This window comes from Canis lupus, chromosome 2 (genome assembly GCF_048164855.1).
Source record: "Canis lupus baileyi chromosome 2, mCanLup2.hap1, whole genome shotgun sequence".
Taxonomy (NCBI): domain Eukaryota; kingdom Metazoa; phylum Chordata; class Mammalia; order Carnivora; family Canidae; genus Canis; species Canis lupus.
The window spans coordinates 71341264-71364479 of record NC_132839.1 but is presented as its reverse complement, the minus strand read 5'-3'; the positions used below and the strand labels follow the sequence as shown (position 1 = coordinate 71364479).

Below are 23216 nucleotides of genomic sequence, written 5' to 3'. Positions count from 1 at the left end.
AAATGCCAAAGTCCCAGGAGACACACCTACAGAACAATCACTGGACTCCATTCCCCAGGCTGCCTGGGCAGCAGGCTCACCCACAGAGCCTTCTGCACACGCAGATACCTGCCCCCTTCCCTGAAGGACTCCGAGAACCAGAGCTTCCTCTCTCGGACTCCACTTGCCGGGACCTGGCTTTCTAGCACAATAGGTCTTGCAGGCCAGGCCAGGTGGTTTTGGCCTACCCCTCTCCCCTCCATGCAGCCAGCTTGTCCTGGCCCAGAGAGCCCAGACGCAAACCCTGCCCCCCGATGACCAGGAGCTGCTGGCCCCAGTTGTTTGTGAGCAGTCTGTCCAGTCCCCAGGAAGCTGTCCTCTGCACACCCGGTTCCCATCAGGGCACCGCTGCCGCGTCTGCTTTGCTTCCTCTCTATGACGTCAGCCCCTCTGTGTCACCAGGCTCTGGACCAGGTCCTCCCCTCTTGTGTCCCCCACCCAGTCTCCATCCCCAGCACCCTGACCAGGCTGGACCCTGGTCTCTCCCCAGGCCCCCTGCAGCAGCCTCCTGGGCCATGTCACCAAACTTCCAGCCTCCCCGGGCCACTGAGTGGCCGTCCCATCATGTCCCTTTGCCTGGCACATGAAGTGTGGCACCATCCGGCCGTAGCTGGCTCACCTCCCACAGCTCCCAGTCCTCCAGGCTGACCATACAGGCACTGTCCTGCTATCACCTGTGTGCACTGCCACTCCCCCAGCCGGCCTGGTTTGAACCTGCCAGTCTCCAGTGTCTGCTATTGGGCTTGCTCCGTCAAGGCCAACCCTTCCCTTCCCAGCCTCGCCCTGGCCTCAAAGCCCCCAAACCCTTGGGGCTGGCCTTTAAACTGTGGTGACTCCTGAGCTCGCAAACAGAGCATATCCTCTGCAAGCCTGTCCAGGGGGGATTGAACGGATTTGTGGAAGGGGTAAGGGGGGTTCCCCAGGTTTCCCCCCCCGCCCCCCCGCCCCCACACATAGGTCCTCACTGGCCTCCTATGAGCTTTGCTCAAACTTGACCACCCTGTTAGCAGCTGCAGTCCCCAACCCTGCTTTCCTCTTCTGTTTTCCACTGCTTGTAAACAAACGCAGTATACGACCGACTTCACGTTTCTTTGGAGACCAGCAGGGAGCTTCCCAAAGGTGGGGATCTTCACCTGACTGGGTCCTGGCTGGGTTCCAGCACCTGGAGGAGCAGCGGCTGCGACTGGCACTCCGCAGGCAGTGTGCTTGCCGAGCAGAGGAGGGCTGGAGGCTCAGAAGCGTTACGTACAGTGCAGTGTGCCAGGAAACGTGGCTTCTGGCTCTGCCTGCCCACTCAAGCCAGGGCTCTGCATCCCGCCCATCAGCAAAAACCAAAGCAAAGCCACCCGGTGACAGCTGACAAGCCGCGCCCGTCCTTGCGTGTTCTCGGCGTGGGCTTCTCCTGCGTTCACTTCGGCAACACCAGATCCTGGAAACGATCCCTTTCCCTCTTCACACTGGCTCTGGAGAGCTCAGAACCCGATGTGGGGCCCAGGTGCTGAGTGTGTGGGAAATGGGTACAAATCCGTTTTACTAGCTCCTGCTTCACCTCTTCTCCCTTCTTCTCGCCCTTTGTTGTCACTCAGTCCTCTTGTTCCCTGTGTATGCTTATGTGCCACTTGCAGGCTTTCTGGAAGGCGAAGCATCACAGCAAAGCAAGCATTTCCACGTGCATGGAGAGCCCAGCCAAGTGGGTGCCAGGCAGAGCGGGGGCCGAGGGCCAAGGGACACGCAGGCAGGAGTGTGGGGTGTGTGCCCAGCCCTGCGGTCAGTTTCCCCCAACCCCCCACAAGCCTCCTCCTTGGTGCTCCACACCCCCACCCCCCTGGGTTGAGGTCAGTTCAATTCCTTGCCTCCCTTCCCTGCACCCTTGCATAGAGTCCCTGCTGCTCTAGTGCCTGTCCCTCCGTGGGGGCATCTGGCGACCTCAGGGAGGCGGAGCTTTACTTACCTTGAGGACGAACCCATCCGGGCAGGCACGGTCATACTTGTACACCTTGTAGACGACCAGGAAGACGACACAGGTGAGGAAGGCCAGGGCAAAGAGCACCAGCACGGAGACCTGTGGGCAGAGGCGGGGCCCATCAGGGTGGCTGCTGAGACCCCGTGTGGGGGCAGCCAGACGGACACACGGACGTGCACTGGTGCACACAGAGGCTGTCTCTGGAGAGAGACCCGCACAAGAGCCCCCAGGCGGCTGCCAGGGACGGCAGAGCAGATCACTTGTCACTGGACAACTTTTTGTATCGCTTTTCTTTCTCACCACAGGCACTTGCTACCTTTATGGTAAATGGCCTACTTTTGGTGTTCCGGGCCCTGCGTGAGGACCTGGGGCTACAGACACAATTGGGCATCATGGACACTTGGAAACCTGATGGAGTCACGGGTGTGGGATCACAGAGGTGATGCATCAGCCCAGATGTCTCCTGGGTCCCCATCACCTCTGCCCTCACGTCTCCTGCATGCTCAGTTGTGTCCCCTCCCCAGAGGCCAGGCCTGCATCGTGGCAGCTGGGAGCACTGGCCCAGGGCACTGTGGGGCCTTAGAAGTGAAGCACACAGCCTGCCATGCTGGGGCTGGCCCCACCTGGAGCACCCTCCTTTCCTGACACCATGCTGGCACTTGACACACTCCAGGTGACCCGTGCACCCTGGGGCCCACGAACACCCAGACTCTCCCCTATCTCTCACGCCCACCCTGGCCACCTGCCTCCCCATCACTCCCCAGCTAATGCTCACTGCAGCCAGGTGACATATCCCCTGTTCCCCTTGCCCAGGGATGCCCCTTGAGGCCCCAGGCAGGCAAGAAGTCTCTGAATCACATCCCATGAGGCTCTTCCTCCCCGTCCCTATATTCTGTGACCTTGTGACACAACCTGGACTGTCAGGGCTGTCACGCTCTCTAAGGGCCAGAGAGACTCCAGTCTGCCTGGACAGCCTATACTGCATATGGAGCCCACGCCTGACACAGGGACACAGATGAAGTCACAGATGCTTTGGGGCCCCCAAGTGCCCAGAGGAAAGGCACCACTGGATTCTGGTGGCAGCTATGGTACACGGCAAGAACACAACCCCAGACGGCCCAGGGAGACTGCAGAGGTCAAATCTATGAGGAAGGAGAGGGGGCCGCAGCCCCAGGGCCATATGGCAGCAGAGGCAGCAGCTGGAACCCTCAGGCTTTCAACAAGAGTGGCAGCCTTGCTGGTGCCGATACTGGGGATGGGCAGGCAGGCTCTGGGCAAGTTGCTCAGCTACTCTGGGTCAGGCTCCTGCCTGCCAGTGGCAACAGAAGGACCCAGCTCCCAGGGTGAGTAGAAGGGCCAAAGACTCAATGGGATCCTCCTGAGGACAGCACCTGGGCGCAAGTACACACTGAGGAAGGAAGTATTTGCTCTTGTTGCTGTAACTTACACTGTCACTCCTACCCTCACTCAGGTCACATAGCTGGCAAATGCAGAGCTGGGCTCCCAGCCCAGGCCACGCAGCCTCCCTCACACCTACTGCCCTGTCCTACCCAAGCCACCTCCCCACACTCACCCGGGCTACTGCTTACCCAAATCTGCCCTGCCTAGGACCCAGCTACCGCTAGCAGGCCCTGGGGCAGCAAGGGCAACTTCAGGGGCTCTCTGAACAGTCCAGAGCAGCAGGGCTGTCTTTCCCAGAGTGGTCTTTGGGAAGAGCTATGTTTAACTTAACTGGTTTCCTTCATAACCCTTTGTATTTTTTTTAAGTAGGCTCAATGCCCAGCATGAAGCCCAACATGGGGCTTGATCTCCCAATGATGAGACCAAGAGTAGGATGCTTAACTGACTCAGCCAGCAAGGTGCCCCACAACCCTTTGTATTTTATTTTAGACATTTGAAAAGGTTATTCCAAAAAGAGGCCCATGGCACACAACAGGTTAAGAAGCCCTATTAGAGTATCTCAAGAAAATATTAGCAAACTGAATTCAGTCATACATTAAAAGGATCATACACCATAATAAAATGAGATTCATTCCAGGATGCAAGGTTGGTTCAACACTGGCACATCAATGATATGTTACATGAATAAAAAGAAGGATAAAAACAGGTGATCAACTTCAAGAGATGCTGAAAAAGCATTTGACAAAATTCAACATCCATTTATGATAAAAACAAAATGGGTACAGAGGAAATGTGTCAACATAATAAAGGCCATTTAGGACAAACCCACAGCTTAACAGCATAATGGTGAAAAGCTGAAAGCTTTCTAAGTTTGGGAACAAGACAAGGATGCCCACTAGCCACTTCTGTTCACCATCGGACTGGAAGTCTGAGCCAGAGCATTACAAAAAATAAAAGGCATCCACATTGGAAAGGAAGAAGTAAAACTGTCCCTATTTGCATGATGGCATGGTATTACGTATAGAAAACCCTAAAGACTGCGCCAAATGACTCTCATAACTATTCAAATTTGGTCGTTGTAGGACACAAAAATCAATAGGCAAAAATGTGCAGGGTTTCTATACAAGAATAGCAAACTATCAAAAAGAGAAAACAATCCCATCTATAATTGCATCTAAAAGAAATTCTATAAATAGATTTAACCAGGGAAGTTGGAAGACCTGCATGCTGAAAACTGTTAAGGCATTGATGAGAGGGGCGGCCCCGGTGGCGCAGCGGTTTAGCGCTGCCTGCAGCCCGGTGTGATCCTGGAGACCCGGGATCAAGTCCCACGTCAGGCTCCCTGCATGGAGCCTGCTTCTCCCTCTGTGTCTCTGCCTGCGTGTCTCTCTCTCTCTCTCGCTCTGTCTCTCATAAATAAATAAATCTTTAAAAAAAAAAAAAAGACATTGATGAGGGAACTTGAAGAAGACACAAATAATGGAAAGATATTCTGTGTTCATAGATTAGAAGAACACCGTTCACATATCCATTCTGCCCAAAGCAATCTACAGATTCAGTGCAAACCCTATCAGAATTCCAATGGCATTTTTCCCAGAACTAGAACAGCCTTCAAATTTGTATGGAACCATAAAAAGACCCCAAACAGCCAGAGCAATCCTGAGAAAGAACAACAAATCTGGAGGCCTAGTGCTCCCTGATTTCAAACTGTGTTACAAAGCTATAGCAATCAAAACAGTACATTACTGACATAAAATGAGAACACAGAAATAAACCCACACATTTTTGGTCAATTAATTTATGACAAAGGAGCCAAGAATGGGGAAAGGACAGTCTCTTCAATAACTGGTACTGGGAAAAGTGGACAGCCACACGCCCAAGAGTGAAACTGGACCACTTTCTCACACAATGTACAAAAACTAACTCAAATGCAATTAAAGAAAGACTTAAACAAAGGACCTGAAATCATAAAACTCCTAGAAGAAAACAGGTAGTTAAGCCCCTTGACATCGGTCTTGGCAATGATTTCTTTAATCTGACACCAAAAGCAAAGGAACACAAGCAAAAATTGACATGTGGGACATCAAACTAAAAAGGAGACCACAAAGGAAACCATCAACGAATGGAAAAGCTGACCTCCTGAGTGGGGGAAAGTATTTACAACCACTGTGGATCTGAAAAGGGCTTAAAATCCAAAATACATGAAGAAGTCCTACAACTCAATAGCAAAAACCCAAACAATCCAATTTTTATATTGAGTCTTAGTGTTACAAAGCTGAAATTACCATAATGGTAGATGTCAAACAATTCTCAATACACACACACACACACCCCCATCTCATATCCTAGGGCATTCTTAAAACTCTCCCTTGAATACGGAAACCACGCCTGTTTGGTTCACCGCATCCCATCTGTTTAGGTTTAAAAATAAGCCCAGTCTCTCGGCAGGGTTGTGGGAACCACTTCCTCTGGGGCTCTCCTCCTGGAACCTGGCCTGGGCCTTTCATCCAGGATTCCCGGGCCTGATGACAGAGGAGCTCACAGAACCAAGAAAAGAGAACATGACAGTTCCTGGAATAGTCAGGGGAGGGAGGCAAAGAAAGAAATCCACGGACAGTTAGGAGGGGGTGTCTGGTGTGGCAAAGCCCTTCCCCTGCAGGCTGGCCCCACTCTTCCCCCACACACACACCTCTGCAAACCCTAAGCCTCTCCTGAGCCCCAGAGTCTGCTCAGACCTGGGAAATGCCCTGTGGTGGGAAGAGAAATGTGGGTCTCCTATTCACCGTGTGGCATAGTGCACCCCTGTGGTTATCATGGCCTGAGGAGATAGCTGTGGGCCTTTCCAGAAAGATCCCCAGCTGGCTCAGAATTGGACCCCATCTCTGCCATCTGCCAACTGTGTACCTAAGCAGATCACCTGCATATCTCCTCTCTAGAGAGGAACATAAAGCCTCATGCTCTTACATGTTCATCAGGAGAATGACTAGGGTTAGAAGGTTTGAAGAGATGTCAGCCTCATGCACTAGGCCCGTTATGGGTTATACTGTTTCTCCCCCTCCCCAAAATATGGAAGCCCTATACCTTTGAATGTGACCATATTTGGAAATAGGGTCTTTGCAGATGTGTTTAAATTGAGGTAATTAGGGTGGGTCCTAATCTGACTGTGTCCTCATACAAAGGAGAAATTTGGACACAAGAGGCCCACACATGGAGAACCTTGTGAAGATGGAGGGTTGAGGGATGCATCTGCAAGCCAAGGAATGCCAGAGTCACCAGCTGCCACCAGAAACCAGGAAGAGGTGAGGAAGGACTTCCCTCCAGGCTTTAAAGGGAGCACAGCCTGTTGACCTTTGGAACTGTGAGAACATCACTTTCTGCTGGTTAAGGCCCTGACAGTGTTACAGCAGCCCTGAGTGAGCTCCCACAGCCCCAAATGCCAGAGCTCTTTCAGGAGGGCTCAGGGCTGGCTTGCCTCCCCTACAGGTGTTCTCCATCTACTGTCATCCTTGTCCTTTCCCAGAAGGCCAGACTGCACCACCTTTCTGCCCTGCCGTTCAGAGCCCTGGCCAGGCCCACTGCCTCCAGGAAGGCTCTGGAACATCCCAGCCTCTCCCAATGCCAAGAGTACATGCAATTACCACATAACCCAGCATTTATTATTTCCCAGTTCAATTGAAGTGAAATAAAAGTGTGTCCCATCTTGGAGAGTTTCACAGCCTTCCCATCTCCCATGAGACAACTAGGAATATTCCAGAAAAAAGTGTGAAATTACCTAGCCAAACATACCTCTTTACTGGGAGCATCCTTCAGACTTTCTCTATGTTGATAGACCCTGACTAGAAGCATCCTGGACAGCCCCAACCACCCATGGCCCCATCTCTCAACCAATCCCAGAGTATGCTGACTAGAAAACAAATCAGCCACTCACTGCCCAAGTGAATGTCAAGAGCCCTAGGTTCCAGGCCTGCTTGGCCCACATACAACAGTGACCCTGGGAAGGGCATCCACACCCTGACCTCTGGTTCTCTCTCTACCAGGAAATGGGCACACCAGCCCAGCACCCAGGTGTACAGTGAGGAGCCCAGGAGATGCATGCTGCACCCAGGGGTGCAGGGTAAGCCTTTGCTACACAATGTGAAGCCCATTCCCACACAATGTTGCTACCCTGGGGCATGGCGGGTCCTCGGAGGGCACCACATCTGTCACCTTTACATATGACAGAGGCCCTGGCACTGAGAAGACCACACCTTCAAGCTGAGCCAACAAGACACGCAGTGGCGCTAGGAGCCCCAGGGCACACGCAAGAAGAGAAGCAGCAGTCATGTGTGGTGACCCAGCCTCGGCACAATTAAGGGGCTCCACCACCAAGAGGCTGTGTGTTAGAAACCCAGGAGCTCCTGGGATCCCAACAAGGGGGCCCCACCTGCAGCACTGGCAGCAGAAGACTGGGAGCAACATCCAGGCCTTGCTATTATTTAAAACTTTCCAGACACTTCCTTACACAACCTAAGCTGAGGACCATGGGGTAAAAGGAGGATCCCTTTCTGCATGGAACTCCTGGAGGCTGGGAGCTACTGAGCTCCCACCCCAACCTTGGCAACCTTATGCCAAAATACCCTATTATGAGTAGCTCCAGAGACTTCCACCACGCTCTCTGCTGTGACTGGCAGTTTAAATACAATTGTGTACTCACGACAGCATCCGAAGGCAATACTACTGACTGTATTTTACACTTGGGGACACTGAGGCTCAGCCACGTAGGTGACCAACCTGAGGCTGGGTTAGCTGAGTAGTGTCTCCTAAAGACATCCAGGTCCTGACATCCAAGTCCTTTGCCTAATGTGCAAAAAGTGACTCTGCAGATGGAATAAAATCAAAGTCTAGAGATGGGAAGGCCTCCTAGATTATCCAAGTGGGCCCAAGTGATCTCCCAGGGGGCCTTACAAGAGGGAGGCCGAGGGGGTGCCTGGGGTGCTCAGGCCCAGTTAAGTGTCTGACTCCTGACTTCGGCTCAGGTCATCATCTCAGGGTCGTGGGCTCAAGCCCTACATTGGGCTCTGCACTCAGGGTGGAGTCTGCTTGTCCCTCTCCCTCTGCTTCTCCCCCTACTCTATAAAATAAAATCTTTAAAAAAAAAAAAAAAAAAAAGGGGAAGACAGAGGAGATGGAGCAGAGACTAGAGGATGCTGGGCTACAGATAGAGGAAGGGGCCACGAGCCAAGGAATGTGGAGACCATGAGAAGCTCAAGGAGGCCAGGAAACTGATCCTTCCCTGGAGCCCTCAGAGGAGCACCTGCCAACACCTCAGTGTAGCCCAGTGACACTGATTCAGGGCTTCTGAACCCCCAGAACTGACACAGAATAAATGTGTGTTGTTCTGAGCCACTCAGGCAGGGATACTTAGTTACAGATGCCCTGGGGAGCTAACTGGCCTCCTCTTGAGCCCACCTCCCCAGGGCCCACTGCGGGAGTGAGGAAGTGAATGGATCCAGTTGGCAGGCAGCCCATCTCCATCTTCTCAGTGAGCACTTACAGAGCAGCCCTCGGGTACCTGAAGCCAACTCATAGCGTCTCCTCCTCAAATGGAACATAAATTCAGTTTGCAGAGGTGCCAGTCTGTCTGGGTTTTATTAAGCAAAGGATCAGACACAGGAAGGAGGCGGGACCCGGGCCTGCTGCTCCCCCATGGGCTCCTGGGGGCCTGGAGCGCCTGGGTTGACAGCGGGTGCCTGCCCCCATCTGTGCTCTCAGGGGGGCTGTGAGCCCCGAGGCCAGGGAGCCCCCTGGGTTGGAGAAGGGCACCTCCTTAGAAGCAGGGCCAATCTTTCAGAGCCACTGTCCCTACTGGGCACACGAGGCCCAGAGCTGGGGCCTATCATGCTTTCAGCAACCCACAAAAATGGTTTTTAATTTTGTTGGAAAGCCAGAAATAATTATATAATAATGAATCCAGTCTGGATTATATTCTTCTTTAGGCCAAGGCAATCCTGAAATAACGTCTTTTTTTCTTTCACTTTTTAATTTTTTTTTTTTTTTTTTTTTTTTTTTTTTTTAAGGAGGAAGGGGCCTATAAGGGCAAAAAGCAAAAAATGTCCCAGAGCCCAGGGCCCTGCCTTCTTCCATCGATGGAATCCCCAATGGCCCATGGACATTCTCAAGACAAAACAGTGGCCACCTTGGCGTGTCCTTGGCCCCACAGCATCAGCCCTGGTCTGTGCTGCAAGGTGTTAACTCCTCACAACTCCGCGGTGGTTGGTGGGGAGTTGAAGACCCCCTCCTGTGCTGGAAAGACTTGGAGGGGGGGATGTCTGGGTCTTAGAGAAGGAGGAGCTCATCAGAGCAGTAAGGGAGGAAGGGGTGTTCTCAGAGGAAGAAGGCTGGGCCAAAGCCCCTAGGCATCAAGGAATGTGGTGCATTCAACGGGTTCCAACAAAAAGTTGCACATGAATGTTCATGGTGGTGCTATTCACACTAGTCAAGAGGCAGAAACAGCCCAAGTGTCCATGGATGGATGAAGGGATAAAGGGACATCACACATCCTGCAGGAGGTGACACAAGCCAGGTGCCACAGGTCCCTGTCTGCCACATCAAGAAATAGGAACCCAGACAGTTCCTGGGCACTGTAGGATTCCAGGAGGCAGCTGCCCCTTGGTGACAAATTCCCATTTCTTGCCACACAGGGAGGTGTTGCCAGTTGGCTGAAGGACACATGTTTGCCATCGATCTGTGTGTATGTGTGAGAGAGAGAGGAGAGAAAGCAGATTCTACATAATCCAAAAATTTGTATCACTTTTGTGCAGCTGTCAATAAAAGCTTTGAAGCAGGAGACAGTGGGAAGAAATTACAGTTGCTGTGCAGGAGTTGTACACACTGCCCTGTCCTCCAGCATGGGCTTCACGACGGCCCTTGGGGCCCAGACCCCACTGCTGTGGGCAGTGACCTTTAAGGGACAGTGTGGGTCCAGAACAGCAGGGGTCAGGGGAGAGACCAGAGCAGGGTTTCCACCATGTCGGTGCCACTGACTCTCTAGAAGCCAGAAAAGCCTATAAAGCCCTATCAGAATTGTACCTGATGTGCACAGGACACTATGTATACATAGGATTGCCCAGGAAACCAATTATTCTGAAATACTGTCATCAAAATATTGCAAAAACATAAATTTGTGATATGTATATATCACACTCGTGGTATTATATATATATTGCTTCTCTGTCTTCATATATATATGTAATATTTCTTTATTAACACATCAAACAACGGGATCTTAGAAATGTTGTGATTTCAAAGGAAGGAGGAGAATACACATTTCCCAAGATCCTGGCACCAGCTGCAGCATGATAGAAAAACACCAGTGTGATCCGCACTGGTGACAGTCACAGGTAGTGCTGATACTGCTATATTTTACTGCCTCCGGTAAAAAAGGGAAGGGACTTGAACACAGCAAACCAGAAAAGATTGCTAAAGGAAATTAGAGAAGACCCAAATAAGTGGAAAGGCATCCTGTGTTCACAGACTGCAAGACCTGATACTGTGAAGACAAGAATACTTCCAGACTGATCTGCAGATTCAGTGCAATCCCCATCAGAATCCCAAAAGCCTTTTTTGCAGAAGTGGAAATTGCAAGGGATCCCGAATAGCCAAAGCAATCTTGACAACAAAGAATAAGTCAAAGGACTCATCTTTCCCAATTTCAACACTTATTACAAAGCTACGATAATTAAAACAGTATGGTACTGGCATATGAATCACCATATAAATGGAATAGAACAGAGTCCAGAAATAAAACCTGATGTTCACGATCAACTGGTTTTTTAATCAAGTCGCCAAGACTATTCAATGGGCCAAGAAGTCTCTTCAACAAATGGTGTTGAGACAACTGGCTATCTACGCGCAAAAGAAGCTTGACACTTCCCTCACACCGTAGATGAAAATTAACTCAAAATGGAATAAAGACCTAAATATAAAAGCAAAAGCCATTAAATTCTTAGGACAAAACAAAGAGGTGAATCTTCATGACCTCAGACTTGGCAATGGTGTCTTAGATAGGACACCAAACATACAAGCAGCAAAAGAAAAAATAAATTCTCCCTCAAATTTTAAAAATTGTGTGCAAAGAACATGAGCAGACAACTGAAAAGGCACCCTATAGAATGGCAGCAAATATCTACAAATGATAGACAAGGATGAAGTATCCAGAATACAACCAAACAACACAAAAACAACCCAATTAAAAATGGGAAAGGACTTGGATACATCTCTCTCCAAAGATACACAAACAGGCAACAGGGCATAGGGACAGATGCTCAACGTCAATAGCCATTAGGGAAATGCACGTCAAAACCACAGTGAAAAAAAAAATGGAAAAAAAAAAAAACAACACAATGAGACACCGCTTTGCACCCACTAGGATGGCCATCATTAAAGAGACAGAGAGTGACAAGTGGTGGTGGTGTGTGCAGATGCTGGAAGCCTCAGACATTGCTGGTGGGCATGGGTGAAGGTACAGCTGCTGCGGGAAACAGCAGCTCCTCGCTATATCTGACATAAAATGACCACATGAACCAGCAATTCCACTCCGGGGTACCTACCCAGAAGAACTGAAAACGGGTTCCAACAAAAAGTTGCACATGAATGTTCATGGTGGTGCTATTCACACTAGTCAAGAGGCAGAAACAGCCCAAGTGTCCATGGATGGATGAAGGGATAAACAAAAGAGGGTCTAGCCATTCAACTGCGTATGACCCCGCCAGAGAAAGGAACGAGCACTGACCCGTGCTACAGCACAGATGACCCTTGGAAACACGCTCAGTGAAAGCAGCAGTCACCTGGGACATCCAGAGACAAAGTACATCAGTGGTTGCCTGGGGTCGATGGGAAGAGGAAACAGGGAGCGACTGCTAATGGGTGAGGGGTCTCCTCCTGGGGCAATGAACTGCTCCAGAAAGCGGTGATGGGTGGACAACACCGCAAAACTACTAAATGGCACTGAGTTAAATGCTTTAAAATAAGGAAATTTATATAATGCATATTTGAGCACACTAAGGACAAATGGGTGAAGGGAGAGCGGACAGGTGAGGCACGGCAGGCACAGGCTTTGGCAGGGGCCCTGGCGAGATGGGGAGAGTCCAAGCGCCAGCAGTCCTGCCCCAGAGGCAAGAGGGACGTTTTCTGGAAAGAACAGCCAGGAATGGATGGATACCAAGTAGGACAGGGGCCTCGGGGTGAGCTACAGAAGGAGGTTACAAGGAGGGGGCTGTATCTCCTCGGTGCTTATTAGGACAGTCCTGGCTGATGGTTACTGCCCTGCATCCCCAATGCACAGTGTCCACTGTCCCTCTCCAGAGTGTCCCAGTCTGGGCCATAAATGACAAAGTCACTCAACTTACAAGGCCCTGGTCCACACACTAGTTCTCTACACACACACACCCCATTTTATAGATGAGGAGCTCCAGTGGCATTTGAGTCTGGTTGGGGCCATCCACTCTTCCTGGCCCTGGGGCTTCTCCTCCTGCTGGGGGCCTCTGTGGGGGTTGGGGCGGGGTCACTGCCCAGCTGGGGTGGATCCAGGATGTCTGAAGCAGGGAAGGGCCATCCCATGGGTCCTGCGCAGCTGCTGGTGTAGAAGAGCTGCTGGTGTGGGCTCTGGGGTGTCAAGTGGATGTGGGTCTGAACTGTACTTCCACCCCCGGTTAGCTGGCTGACCTTAACCTCTCTGACCTTAATTCTCCACCTACAGAGTGAAGCCAGCAAGACCAGCCTTCAAGATTGTTACTAGCCGAAAAGGAATAATGCTCACGAAGCTCAGAGCCTGAGCAGGCCCTGGGTCGATGGCAGCTAGGTTATTCCTCCTCCAACTCCCTCGGCCTTCCCCCTGTCAGGGGGAGGGGAAAGGAAATGTGTTTTCTGCTGAGTAATGCAGTAAAAAAAAAAAAACAAAAAAAAAATCTTGGAAAAACAGTATGAATTCTGACATCTTCCAGTGTGTGCAACACTAAATATTTTAGGTAACCCACAAAGTGAATGCACAGACACCCATCTCCAAGATGACTCAACCCTCTTATTATTGGATTCTGGATGAAGCCCCCACTCCACAGCTGGGCCAGCCAACCGTGGGGCTGAAGCCTGCAGGGTGCCCCGCTGACGGCGGCAGGGGGGTCTGCATTCCGCCCGCAATTCTCAGATCCCCAGCGCCACCGCCACCGCATAAAGACCGCCCCCGCTGCCGATGCCAAGGAAGTGGTGTTGCCGTTCATAAATATTTAAGGGACGCATCTTGAAACACACCGGGGGATTACTGGAGAGTGTGGAAAACAGACGGGCGCAGAGGAAGCTCAAGGTCATTAAGGATGTGAGAAAAAGATACAAGCCACCCACGGAATCACTTGTGACAGGATGCAGAGGGACACCCCCGCTGCAGCAGCGACTGCCGACGCTGGGGGCCATTCAGACAAACTTGGTCTCTCCTTCAGGGACATCCTCCCTGTTCTGCGGGGGGCCACGAAAGACTTGTTCACGTGCCAGGCCCACCCCAGACCCTCTCAGGGCCCTGAGGGCAACCTGCTACCCGGTGGAGGGGGTGCAGTTTGCTCACCCAAACCCTTAACTCACAAAGAGGAGGTGTGTGAATCTCAGAAACTTCAGCAGCTCTCCAGCTCTCCATCAGGGCAGCCATAAAGCACAAAGGGCTCGGGAGAGCCGGGCTGGAACCTTCTCTGAATCTGCCTAACTATGGCCCCTCCAGCATCTGAGATAGGGGGAGAGCGTTCAGCAGCAGCCCCAGCCACACCCCGACTCACGGCTCTGCACCGGTGAGTGGGAACATGCAACTGGGAAAATGTTTAGGTTTCCTTAATTTGAGAAACATCTCAGCCTGTGTTTATTCTCAGCATAAATACACCTCCAATTAATTAAACGAGCACTCTTCCTCGTTGACACTAACCTCTTCAGAAGCCTAGGCTTTCGGCCGCTGCCGGGTGATTCATCCAGCAATCCCAGTGCAGCGGAGTCTTACAGAACCCTCTCCCCATCACTGGTTACCTAGCAACCAGCCTAGCAACCTCGGAGCCAAGAGATTCATCCCCGAGTGATAACCATAAAGTAACATCCAAAAAGACATCTCGTCTCAAGGATGCCATCCAAAGGTATATAAAGAGGAGGCGCAGAGCAGCCGGCTTCTTGCTCCTGAAGTGCACAAATTAGAGACAAAGAGGGACACGTTATTTACTTGTTGCTTCAACAGCCGAAAAGACGTGATTTTATCCTTGCAATTCACACGTGGAAATGAAAAGGACAGAGGAACGGCAGGGCTGGGCGCCACGCAAAAGCGGCCCGGTCACTGGCAGGGTGAGGAAGAGGTTCTGACCAGACCAAAGCTGTGACGGAGCCCCGAGCGTGGCGCCAGGTGGAGGCAGATCCTTTCTCCCCACCTCTTGTCACAGGTTCATCTCAGACACCACCTTTCCCCACACGCTCCCCAACCCTCGGCCAGCTGCCGCCTTACAGGAGAAGCGTGCCCTATTGTGTGCTCCTTTCAAAGATGCCAGACACATAATTGGGCAATAAAAGGCTGGGAGAACATTCCAGAAGGGTGAACGCCCTTAGCATTTCCAAAAGGTGCCAGCTCTCGTGAGCCTGCCCTGCCCCTGGGCTAGAATGTGTCTCCATCCACAAAGGGCCACATACTTAGTGTATGACCTGGAGGGCTCATCACAGTGCACATTCCCAAGGCCCCTCCGTTAAAAATCAAACTTCAGGTGATTCCAACGCAGGTGGTCCCAGAGCACACTTAGAGCAACAGTGCCCTGGAGGCCACCTCTCACTCCCAGGCCCCACGGCAGGTGCATGGGGAACCAGGTAAATCTTCCCTGTTCCGAAGGGTGTTGGAGCCAAAACCTGATGTGCCCACAGAACACAGGGTGTTCAGCTGCATAACGCCTGCAGGCCTCCTGGTCAGGTTGGCCTGGCCACCCGGTTCAGGTCACACTCTGCTACTGACTGTGACCTTGGGGGTCGTCTGCCCAACCGGGTGGGAAGTGGTGAGTTAACACCCGGAAAGGGCTTACATCCACATATGGCCTAGGGCGAGGGCTCCATAGGGAGCTGCCTTACTCAATAAGTGAGGGTCCCACAGGCAAACCCTGGAAATCTCACCAGGTCCCTGCGCACTCTGGGCCAGCAGCATGGCTAGTCACCCGGTGACCTATGCCACCCTGCTGGACCTCACCAGGACACCTGGTCACACCTGAAGAGAACCACAGCCAAGAACAGCCCCTCAGAGGGGAGCCTGGACTCCATGACATGGAAGGAAGACACCAGAATATGAGGCTCACACTGCAAAAGACTCAAGTGTGTGGCCTGCCACCTATCCCAAGACTGCTGGGAAGGAGGGTGACTTGTGTTCTGTGTGGCTCGAGGAGCAGATGCAGGATCCCAGGAAGTGGTCACCAGGAGAGTTTTCAAATCAAGAAAGGCAAAGGATTCTTAGAAGCACAAGGGGCACCTGGGTTTGAAGCACCTTGTGCTTAGAAGCACAAGGCTCAGTCGGTTGAGCGGCCGACTCTTGATTTTGGCTCAGGTCATGATCTCAGGGTGGTAAGATCGAGCCCCATGCTGGGCTCTGCATTCACTGCAGAGTCTGCTTGGGATTCTCTCTCTCCCTCTGCACTCACTCTCCTCTCTAAAATAAATAAAATATTTTTTAATGGAAAAAGCAGCACAAGAGGGCAACAGCACAATGGGCTGCCCGGAGCGGAGAGCTCCCCATGTAAACATGTGCTCCAGGGGCAGCCACATCGCCTCGAGTGTCCTAGCCAAGTGCAGGCTGCCCAGGGTCATGCTCTCTGCCTCGGTTTCCCCTCCATTGTGAAACGGAGACAATGGGGCACACTTCCTGAGGTTTTTACCAAGATCAAGTGAGATGAGAAGCCTGACAGGCCTGACCCCGAGTCTGGCTCAAGGGAGCACTCCCTGTTTACATCCTGTTACTGCTCCTAACAAAGGACAGCGGGAACCCCAGGAGGGTGAGGGTAATCCCCGAAGGCTTCACGGCAGAGCTGGCACCACACCGAAGGAGCTGGAAGGTGTATGGCAGGCTGTGTGGTGAAAAGGCACTGGCCTCGGAGGAGGCACGGACTAGGCTGAAGGACCAGCCCTAGGGACTACCTGAGACTCCAAAGTCTCATCTGTAAAAGCGGGAGCGCCGCCCCCTTCGGCGTGGTGGTGAACCCTAAGGAGGCCACAGATGCTAAGCTTGTGAACATGCCTGGACGGTTTCTGTGTAAGCCTGGAGAATGGGCGCACTGCAACGCAACGCCCTACTGAGCGCCTACTGTATGCATCACCTTCTTGGCCCTCCCCTGGGAGGTGGGAGCAGAGATACGGCAGGATGCTGCCACCAGAGCCTGGTCCACAGGGACAGGCTCAGATCTTCTGGGCACCTGGAGCCAGGTAACCACACAGGTGCTCAGCTGTGGCTGCCGAGCACCCTGGTGGCCAATATGCGTCACCCATGCCTGGAACAGGGGCCCTGGGGACCTGTATCAGGTGAGTGTGTGGGAGACACACAAACGAAGGACACCGGAGCTGGGGGAGGCTGTTGGTTGGGGACAGACTGTGGAGAGGGTTGCCTCTCTCTGTGGTCTGTAAGGATGCCTTTTCTAAAGGGCCCATGAGGAATACCTGCCACAAAAATAAGGTATCCCTGGAGCCTAGAATATCAGGGGGGGGCGTGCGGGGCTGGTACACCACAGCCTCAACAGATGAAGGATAGCTGTTCAAGTGCCTTGCTGCCAGGGCTGAGAAGGGCGAAGGTCAAATCAGGAATGAGAAACCCAGACACGCTCAGATATCCAGATGGTATCAGCCATCAGAATGACAGATTTGATGACCTTGAAATTGAGGTCACCTCTGCCTCTGCCTCAGCCAAGAGGTGATCACCAAAGCCTGGATGGTGCAGGTCGTTCGACGAGCTGCAGATGAGGACACGCTAAGCTGGCTGGTCAGAGCAGAAGAAAAGATGTTGACCTTGGGTCAATCCAACCCAGCCCCGGCCATGAACTCCGTGACACATATGAACCACAGAGCCAGGAGCCACCCGAAGAGCATCTCAGCCCGCACACCATTCCTATACACCCCCAGCAGGAACCACAGACGCGGGGCTCTGCACCTCAACGCTGCCACTGGAAAGTCGGTTCTGCTAGTAGGACCCAGCTCTCAGGGCAGATAAGTGACACAGGTGAACACCCCACAAACACGAAAGATTGTGACTCGGACAGGTCTGCTGGCCAGGCAGGCTCTACACAGCGTTTCTCCAGCCCATGAGGAAGCCTGGAGCACGGGAAGGAGGGGTTTGAAGTCACATCACACCCTGGCTTCCCTGCTCACCCCGCGGAGCCACCTCAGCTCTGCAGGCTTCACATGCAGAACCAGTGCACAGGGTTTTCGTGAGACAGAACAGGAATTGCAGGGCGTGTGGGTGTGCAAGCATCTGTGCACCCAGACACCAGCAGACTGCTCACACGGCCACTCTGCAAGGTCTGGACGACCCACTGGTGTCTCTGAAATCACCCCTTTGAATCTGGATGAGGGCCACGGTTTTAGTCTCTCATGTCTCTCAAAGAACAAGCTTCCAGAAGATCAACACTGTAACTCGCTCCTCAACCAGTGCAGCTATTTCTATCCTCAGAGACCACAGGGACAGTTGGGGAAGGCTCCCCCCACGCCCTACCGCTGCCTGGCTGGAACCCTGCCCCTTCCAGCAGCTGTTCCTCCCTAGAAAACTGTCCAAAGCAAGGCATCCCCCTACACAAGTGAGTGTACAGCCCACACGGGCCAGCCGAGCCCCACACCTCCCGATCGTGCCAGGAGTGGTGAAGGCGGAGGCGGAGCACAGGGCTCTGGAGCTGGGTCTCCTCCCCTGGCACCGCCATGGGTAGCCGTGACTGCTCTGCACCTCAACTTTCCCATCTGCACGATGGGTTATCCTGATGGTCCTGACCTGTGGGGAGGCTCGCTTAGCTCAGCGGGCAGGAGGCAGGGGCCCGGCCCCGGGTCTTGCAGGTCGTAAGTAGGCCGCCTTACCTTTGTGTTAGCCTGCTTCCCTCCTGGACCCGTGAGGTAGGGATCGCCGAGTTTAGGAAGCGATTTTTCATGTGTCTGTGACCATGGTCTAAAAAATAGTTTAGGAGTGGGTTTTCTCTGTTTCTACAACCAGGTGAGACTCTTAACCCTGGAGAACAAACTGCTGGCTGCTAGAGGGGAGGGGCGGAGGGTGGTGAAGTCTTGAATGGGGTGAAGAGCACACTTACCCCGACAAGCGCTGGGTCAGGGACAGAATCGTTCAACTCCTACACTGTACACCAGAAACTAATGTAACACTATATGTTAATCGTGCCGCAATTTAAAAAAAAAAAAAAAAACTTAAAAAGTTAAAAAAAAAAAAAACTCCACAAGGTTATACGTGGTCATGTTGGAAGACAAAGGAAATAAAGAAGACATTTTAAAAGCCACAGGGTTGGCTCTTGGGCCAGATAAATGGTGTCTTATCCCGCGCCCATCACCCGAGGGGCCAGCCTGGCCTTCCCATCCTGGACACGAAAGCAACGCTGCCCCCCTCCAGGGTCACTCACCTTAAACCTCTCGGTGACCCCCTCCGTGATGCTGACGGTGAACTCAGCGATCTTGGGAGGACGTGCTTTGCCCTTCTTGCGGTCAGGCTCGTACTCGGTCTTCGTTTTCACAACCACCTTGTCCGGGAAACAGAGAAGCAGAGGCATCAGGGGTGCGGCCAGGTGCATGCACACACACCTGCCCAGAGAGGACGGCTGGGCGAACCCCCGTGGCCGAGGCACCGTTTCGCCAGCACGCATTTCACAAAAAAGGACGAGGACAGCTGTCGTGTGGACATCTCCCTGCCAGGACTTTGAGAAACTGCACATGCGTAACCGTGACAGCAGCCCCCAGAGGAAAATGAGGTTAACTCGGGGCCAGAGAAGTGAAGCTCATCGGCCGGAGGCCACCCAGCTAATAGGCGGCAGGGCTAACTCTTCCCTGCGCCCCCCACCGGCTCCCGATGAACCCCGGCCCACCCTCCAGCCTCCCGCTTCAGAGGCTCACAGCCCATCCTCCCCACGCCTGTGGCCAGGGGCGGTTTACTCTTCTGTCTCCACGGCACGGGAGGCATCAAGGGGTCACACCTCTCTAGTCCCCACTCTCCACTGCAGTGCCAGGAGCCAGGAGCGGCTGCCGGACTGCAGAGGCCAGCCGCCACCACGCTCCTCCTCCTCCTCCTGGAGAGAGAGGGTGGGACGCGGTGCAGGGGAGACAGCCGCTCTCCGTGACGGGGGCACCCAGAGCAGACCTAGCAGCACCCAGCAAGTCAGGATGGTCGGCCCCACGCTGGCCGCGGGAGGGGCTCTCAGACGGAGCTGTGACCCTGGAGCCAGCCGGAGGAGGCCGGAGTCAGGAGAGAAAGCAGCCCATGCTGGCTGCCACCAAAAAGTGGTCCAAGGGCCACAAAACCCATAATCACACACCTGCCGTCTTCATTCCCTGATGTGTGTGCAGCTCTCCCGACGCTGAGGGGGGGCACGCCTAGCGTGACAGTCTGGGTACCGGCCGGGCTCTGGAGCAGCCTCTGTGCATCACCCTGTTGTCCTCTAGTCCCTACTGTCCCCTACTAGCTGTGTGACATGGAGCACACACCCTGCCACTCAGAACCTCAGACTCCTGGCTCGTGAAATGGGAGCAAGGCTGATCTCGCCCGGCTGCAGAGAGCAGACGGGAATCCACACGACGCTCGGCACCGTGGGAACCCGCTCAATACTCCAGCCGCCTGCGTTCGTCTGCATCTGCCACTAACACGCAGGGTGACCTTGGACAAGACCCTCAATTTCCACATCTGTAAATCGGAGGCAATAACGGTAAAGAAATTTAAGCACATGAACAAATGCCTGGCACGTTGCAAGCATCAACAAACGTCAGGTGAGACTGGCCCTGACGCTGCTGCCAGCTCCGTGACCCCTGTCACTGCAGCACCTCAGCCCTCAGTGCACATTCTCAGGACAGACTCCACTTATGACCCTGACTGCGTGACCTGATCCCACAAGCCCCATCAACTGGGGCAGGTGACATCGCCTCCCTGAACCCTGGCTGTGAGCAACACAGTGCTGTTGCTCGGGTTAAGTGAGGTCTTGTGTGAGAGAGAGGTCTTGTCCCAAGGAGAAGGGACCATGAGGCCCTGCCAGAAGCTTCTGTGTTTGTAAGGATTGTGGCCTTCAACCGTGTGACCTTGGGCACATCCTGTGAACTCTCTGAGACTCCGTCTCCTCATCTGTGACCTCAGAAATCTTCTAGCCCAACCACTGGTTCCTGTGTCTGGAGCATCCCTGCCAGTTCCGTCCTTTGGTTTGAACACTCCCAGGGACGGGAGACTCATTACCTTTCAGACCTACCTAGGCTACTTCTCAGTGATCCGATTGGTTGGCCAGGATTTCACACCTGCCTGAAAGCCCCCTCCCTGGTATAAGCCAGACAATTCAGAAATGGAACAGACTGAGAGCAAAAGAGGAGGCTCAGGCTGAGCGGAGGGAGTCACCTGACAGAGGTGCTGCCTCGGGACACAGCGTTCCTGGCACAGGCCGCCACCACTCTGGGCCTGGGGCTGAGGTGGGAGGGGAAGGTGGGGGCAGTGGAGCGGGCTGAGCCCGCTCAGCAGGGAAAGGGGCTGCACAGGGGGAGGCAGCCCTGCCCCAGCCCTTCCCCCAGCCTCCTTTGGACCATCAGTGCCCCAGAGTGGCCCCACGTGGCCGGGTGCACAGGTGTGCTCCTCGGGGCCTCTTGCTGAACTGGAACACCTGCTGCCCCCGCCCCCCCACCCAAAACGGAGACAATAGAGTTGGAGGGATGGGAACCACTCCAGAGGACTAAGTCAAAGGGTCCATATGGGAATACAGGAATCTTCCAGAAGGAAAGGCCGCATCGCGGCGGAGATATTCCCCTATCCCCATCCGGTGGTCAGCCGTCGCCAGCATGCCGAATAAAAGACAAAGACCTGAGTCAGAACCTCCTCACCAGGGCTAAAGGAGACAATAAATGTAAATGCACTTCGGGGAATAGAAGGAGCTCAGTCGTGGCCGGGGTGGTTTTTAAGCAGCAGCAAGGTGGTCAGAGCGGGCGCCGCGTTTATTATTTTAGGTTTGAGTTCTACAATACCATTTTCCAGACTTTCAATCATTGCATTTACCTTTGTAAACGCTAACTCTTGAAAACATCCTTAATGGGCAGAAACCACTTGATCGGATGCTGTACTCGAGAAAAGAAGGGACTCTTGAAATCAGAAGAGAAAACCCCACTTCGGGGAAAGGATGCTGAATGGTTGGCCCCGGCTACACTCCCACCCAGCGCGCAGGGCGCTTACTTGAAGATTTCACAAAGGAACAAAGAGAGGAAGGAAGCCCGGGGAAGAGCAGACACCCTGCGGCATCCAGGGCCGGCCGGGGGCGCGGGGGGCGGAGGATCGCGTCCAGCCCCCGGCGGGGTCCAGCCTGGGGGTCTCCGCGGCGAGGGGGGCGAGGGGGGCACGCCCCAGGCCGCCCCAGGCCCTCACCGCCTGCTGCCCGGGGCAGGGGCCCCTCTGTGACAGGACTCCCAAGAACACCGAGAGGCGCCCGTCGCCGACCGCGCTCCCCTGCCGGGACCGGTCTCCGCCCGGGGCCCCCGCCCGCCCCGGCGCACGGCCGCGCCCGAGACTCGGGGTGCGCCCGGCGGCGCGGGGTGCCGGGGCGGGGGCTCTCACCTTGTCCGGGGGCGGGAACTGCAGCTGATTGACATCGAGGGGCGTCATCAGGGGGATGGTGTCGAAGCCATCCTCCAGCAGCGGCTGCTTGGTGCCCTTCTCCGCGAAATTGTTCCCCAACTTCACCATGGTTCCGGGAGAGCCGAGGCTGCCGCCTGCGGGGGGGGGGGGGTCACCGCGGGCTCCGGGCTCCGGGCCCCCGCCTGGCCTCGGGGCAAGAGGGGTGGGGGACGCGGGGGGAGGGGGAGGGCAGGGCAGGGCAGGGCGGGGGGGGCCCAGCCCCTACCCCCCGGGGACCCGCGGACCCGGGCTCAGGGGCGCCCCGCGGCGGCGGAGGGACCCGGCGGAGGCCCCGGCACTCACCCCGCCGGCTCGCAGGTCTGGCTCGGAGCGCGCGGCGAGGTCCGCGTCGGCCGCTCCCGCGCGCAGCAATGGCGGAGGCGGCGCCGCGCGGGGCCGGGCGGGGGAGCCGAGCGATTGGGCTCGCGGCCGCTCCCTCCCCCCGCTCGCCGCCTCCCCTCCCGCCGCCCCCGGGGCCGCCCGAGCGCTGAGTGCGCGCCTGTGGCGGCGGCCGCGGCAACTCCGCCCTGACGCAGCGCGCGCGGCCGCGCGAAGGGGCGCCCCGGGGACCCGCGCCCGCCCGGACTGCGGGGGGCGCGCCGGGGCGGGGGGGAGCGGCCCCCGGGGTGGGGGCGGCGGGGACCCGGGGGGAGGAGGGACCCGGGGGAGGGGGGCGGGGCGGGGCGGGGGAGGCCAGGGACGGAGCGACCCCCGGGTGGGGGCGGCGGGGCTGGGGAGGGGCCCCCGCGTGAGCGCGGCCCTCCGGGGAGAGGGGAGGCGGGAGGGGTCGGGGCGGAGGGAGCGCGGGGCGCGCTGCAAGCGCTGGAGGGAGGGGGCAGCGGTTCCTTCCCGTTCGCCCGAGGAAGCGGGGGTCCCCTCCCTGCAGCCGCTGCCTGGAGCGTCCGGGTCGCAGAGGAGCGGCCCCGGTTAGGGCGTCACTTTGCGGACGCGGGGCCAGCC

General features: G+C 54.8%; 1 protein-coding gene and 1 long non-coding RNA gene across 3 annotated transcripts in view; one reads left to right on the top strand and one right to left on the bottom strand.

The window, feature by feature from the left end:
• NSG1 (neuronal vesicle trafficking associated 1) overlaps positions 1-22712 on the bottom strand; it is a 28980-nt gene extending 6268 nt beyond the window's left edge. For both annotated transcript variants that reach the window (XM_072806431.1, XM_072806433.1), the window contains exons 1-4: positions 22560-22712; positions 22197-22351; positions 19030-19146; positions 1991-2101 (exon numbers count right to left, since the gene is read on the bottom strand). In XM_072806431.1, the coding sequence (XP_072662532.1) occupies positions 1991-2101; positions 19030-19146; positions 22197-22325 (357 nt within the window). In that variant the 5' untranslated portion in view covers positions 22326-22351; positions 22560-22712. The remainder of the gene's footprint in view (positions 1-1990; positions 2102-19029; positions 19147-22196; positions 22352-22559) is intronic.
• Positions 5613-21865, top strand: LOC140621390 (uncharacterized). Its single transcript, XR_012021091.1, has 3 exons — positions 5613-6702; positions 7441-7517; positions 13140-21865. It is a non-coding gene; the product is annotated as an uncharacterized lncRNA (long non-coding RNA).
• Positions 22713-23216: the final 504 nt, after the last annotated feature.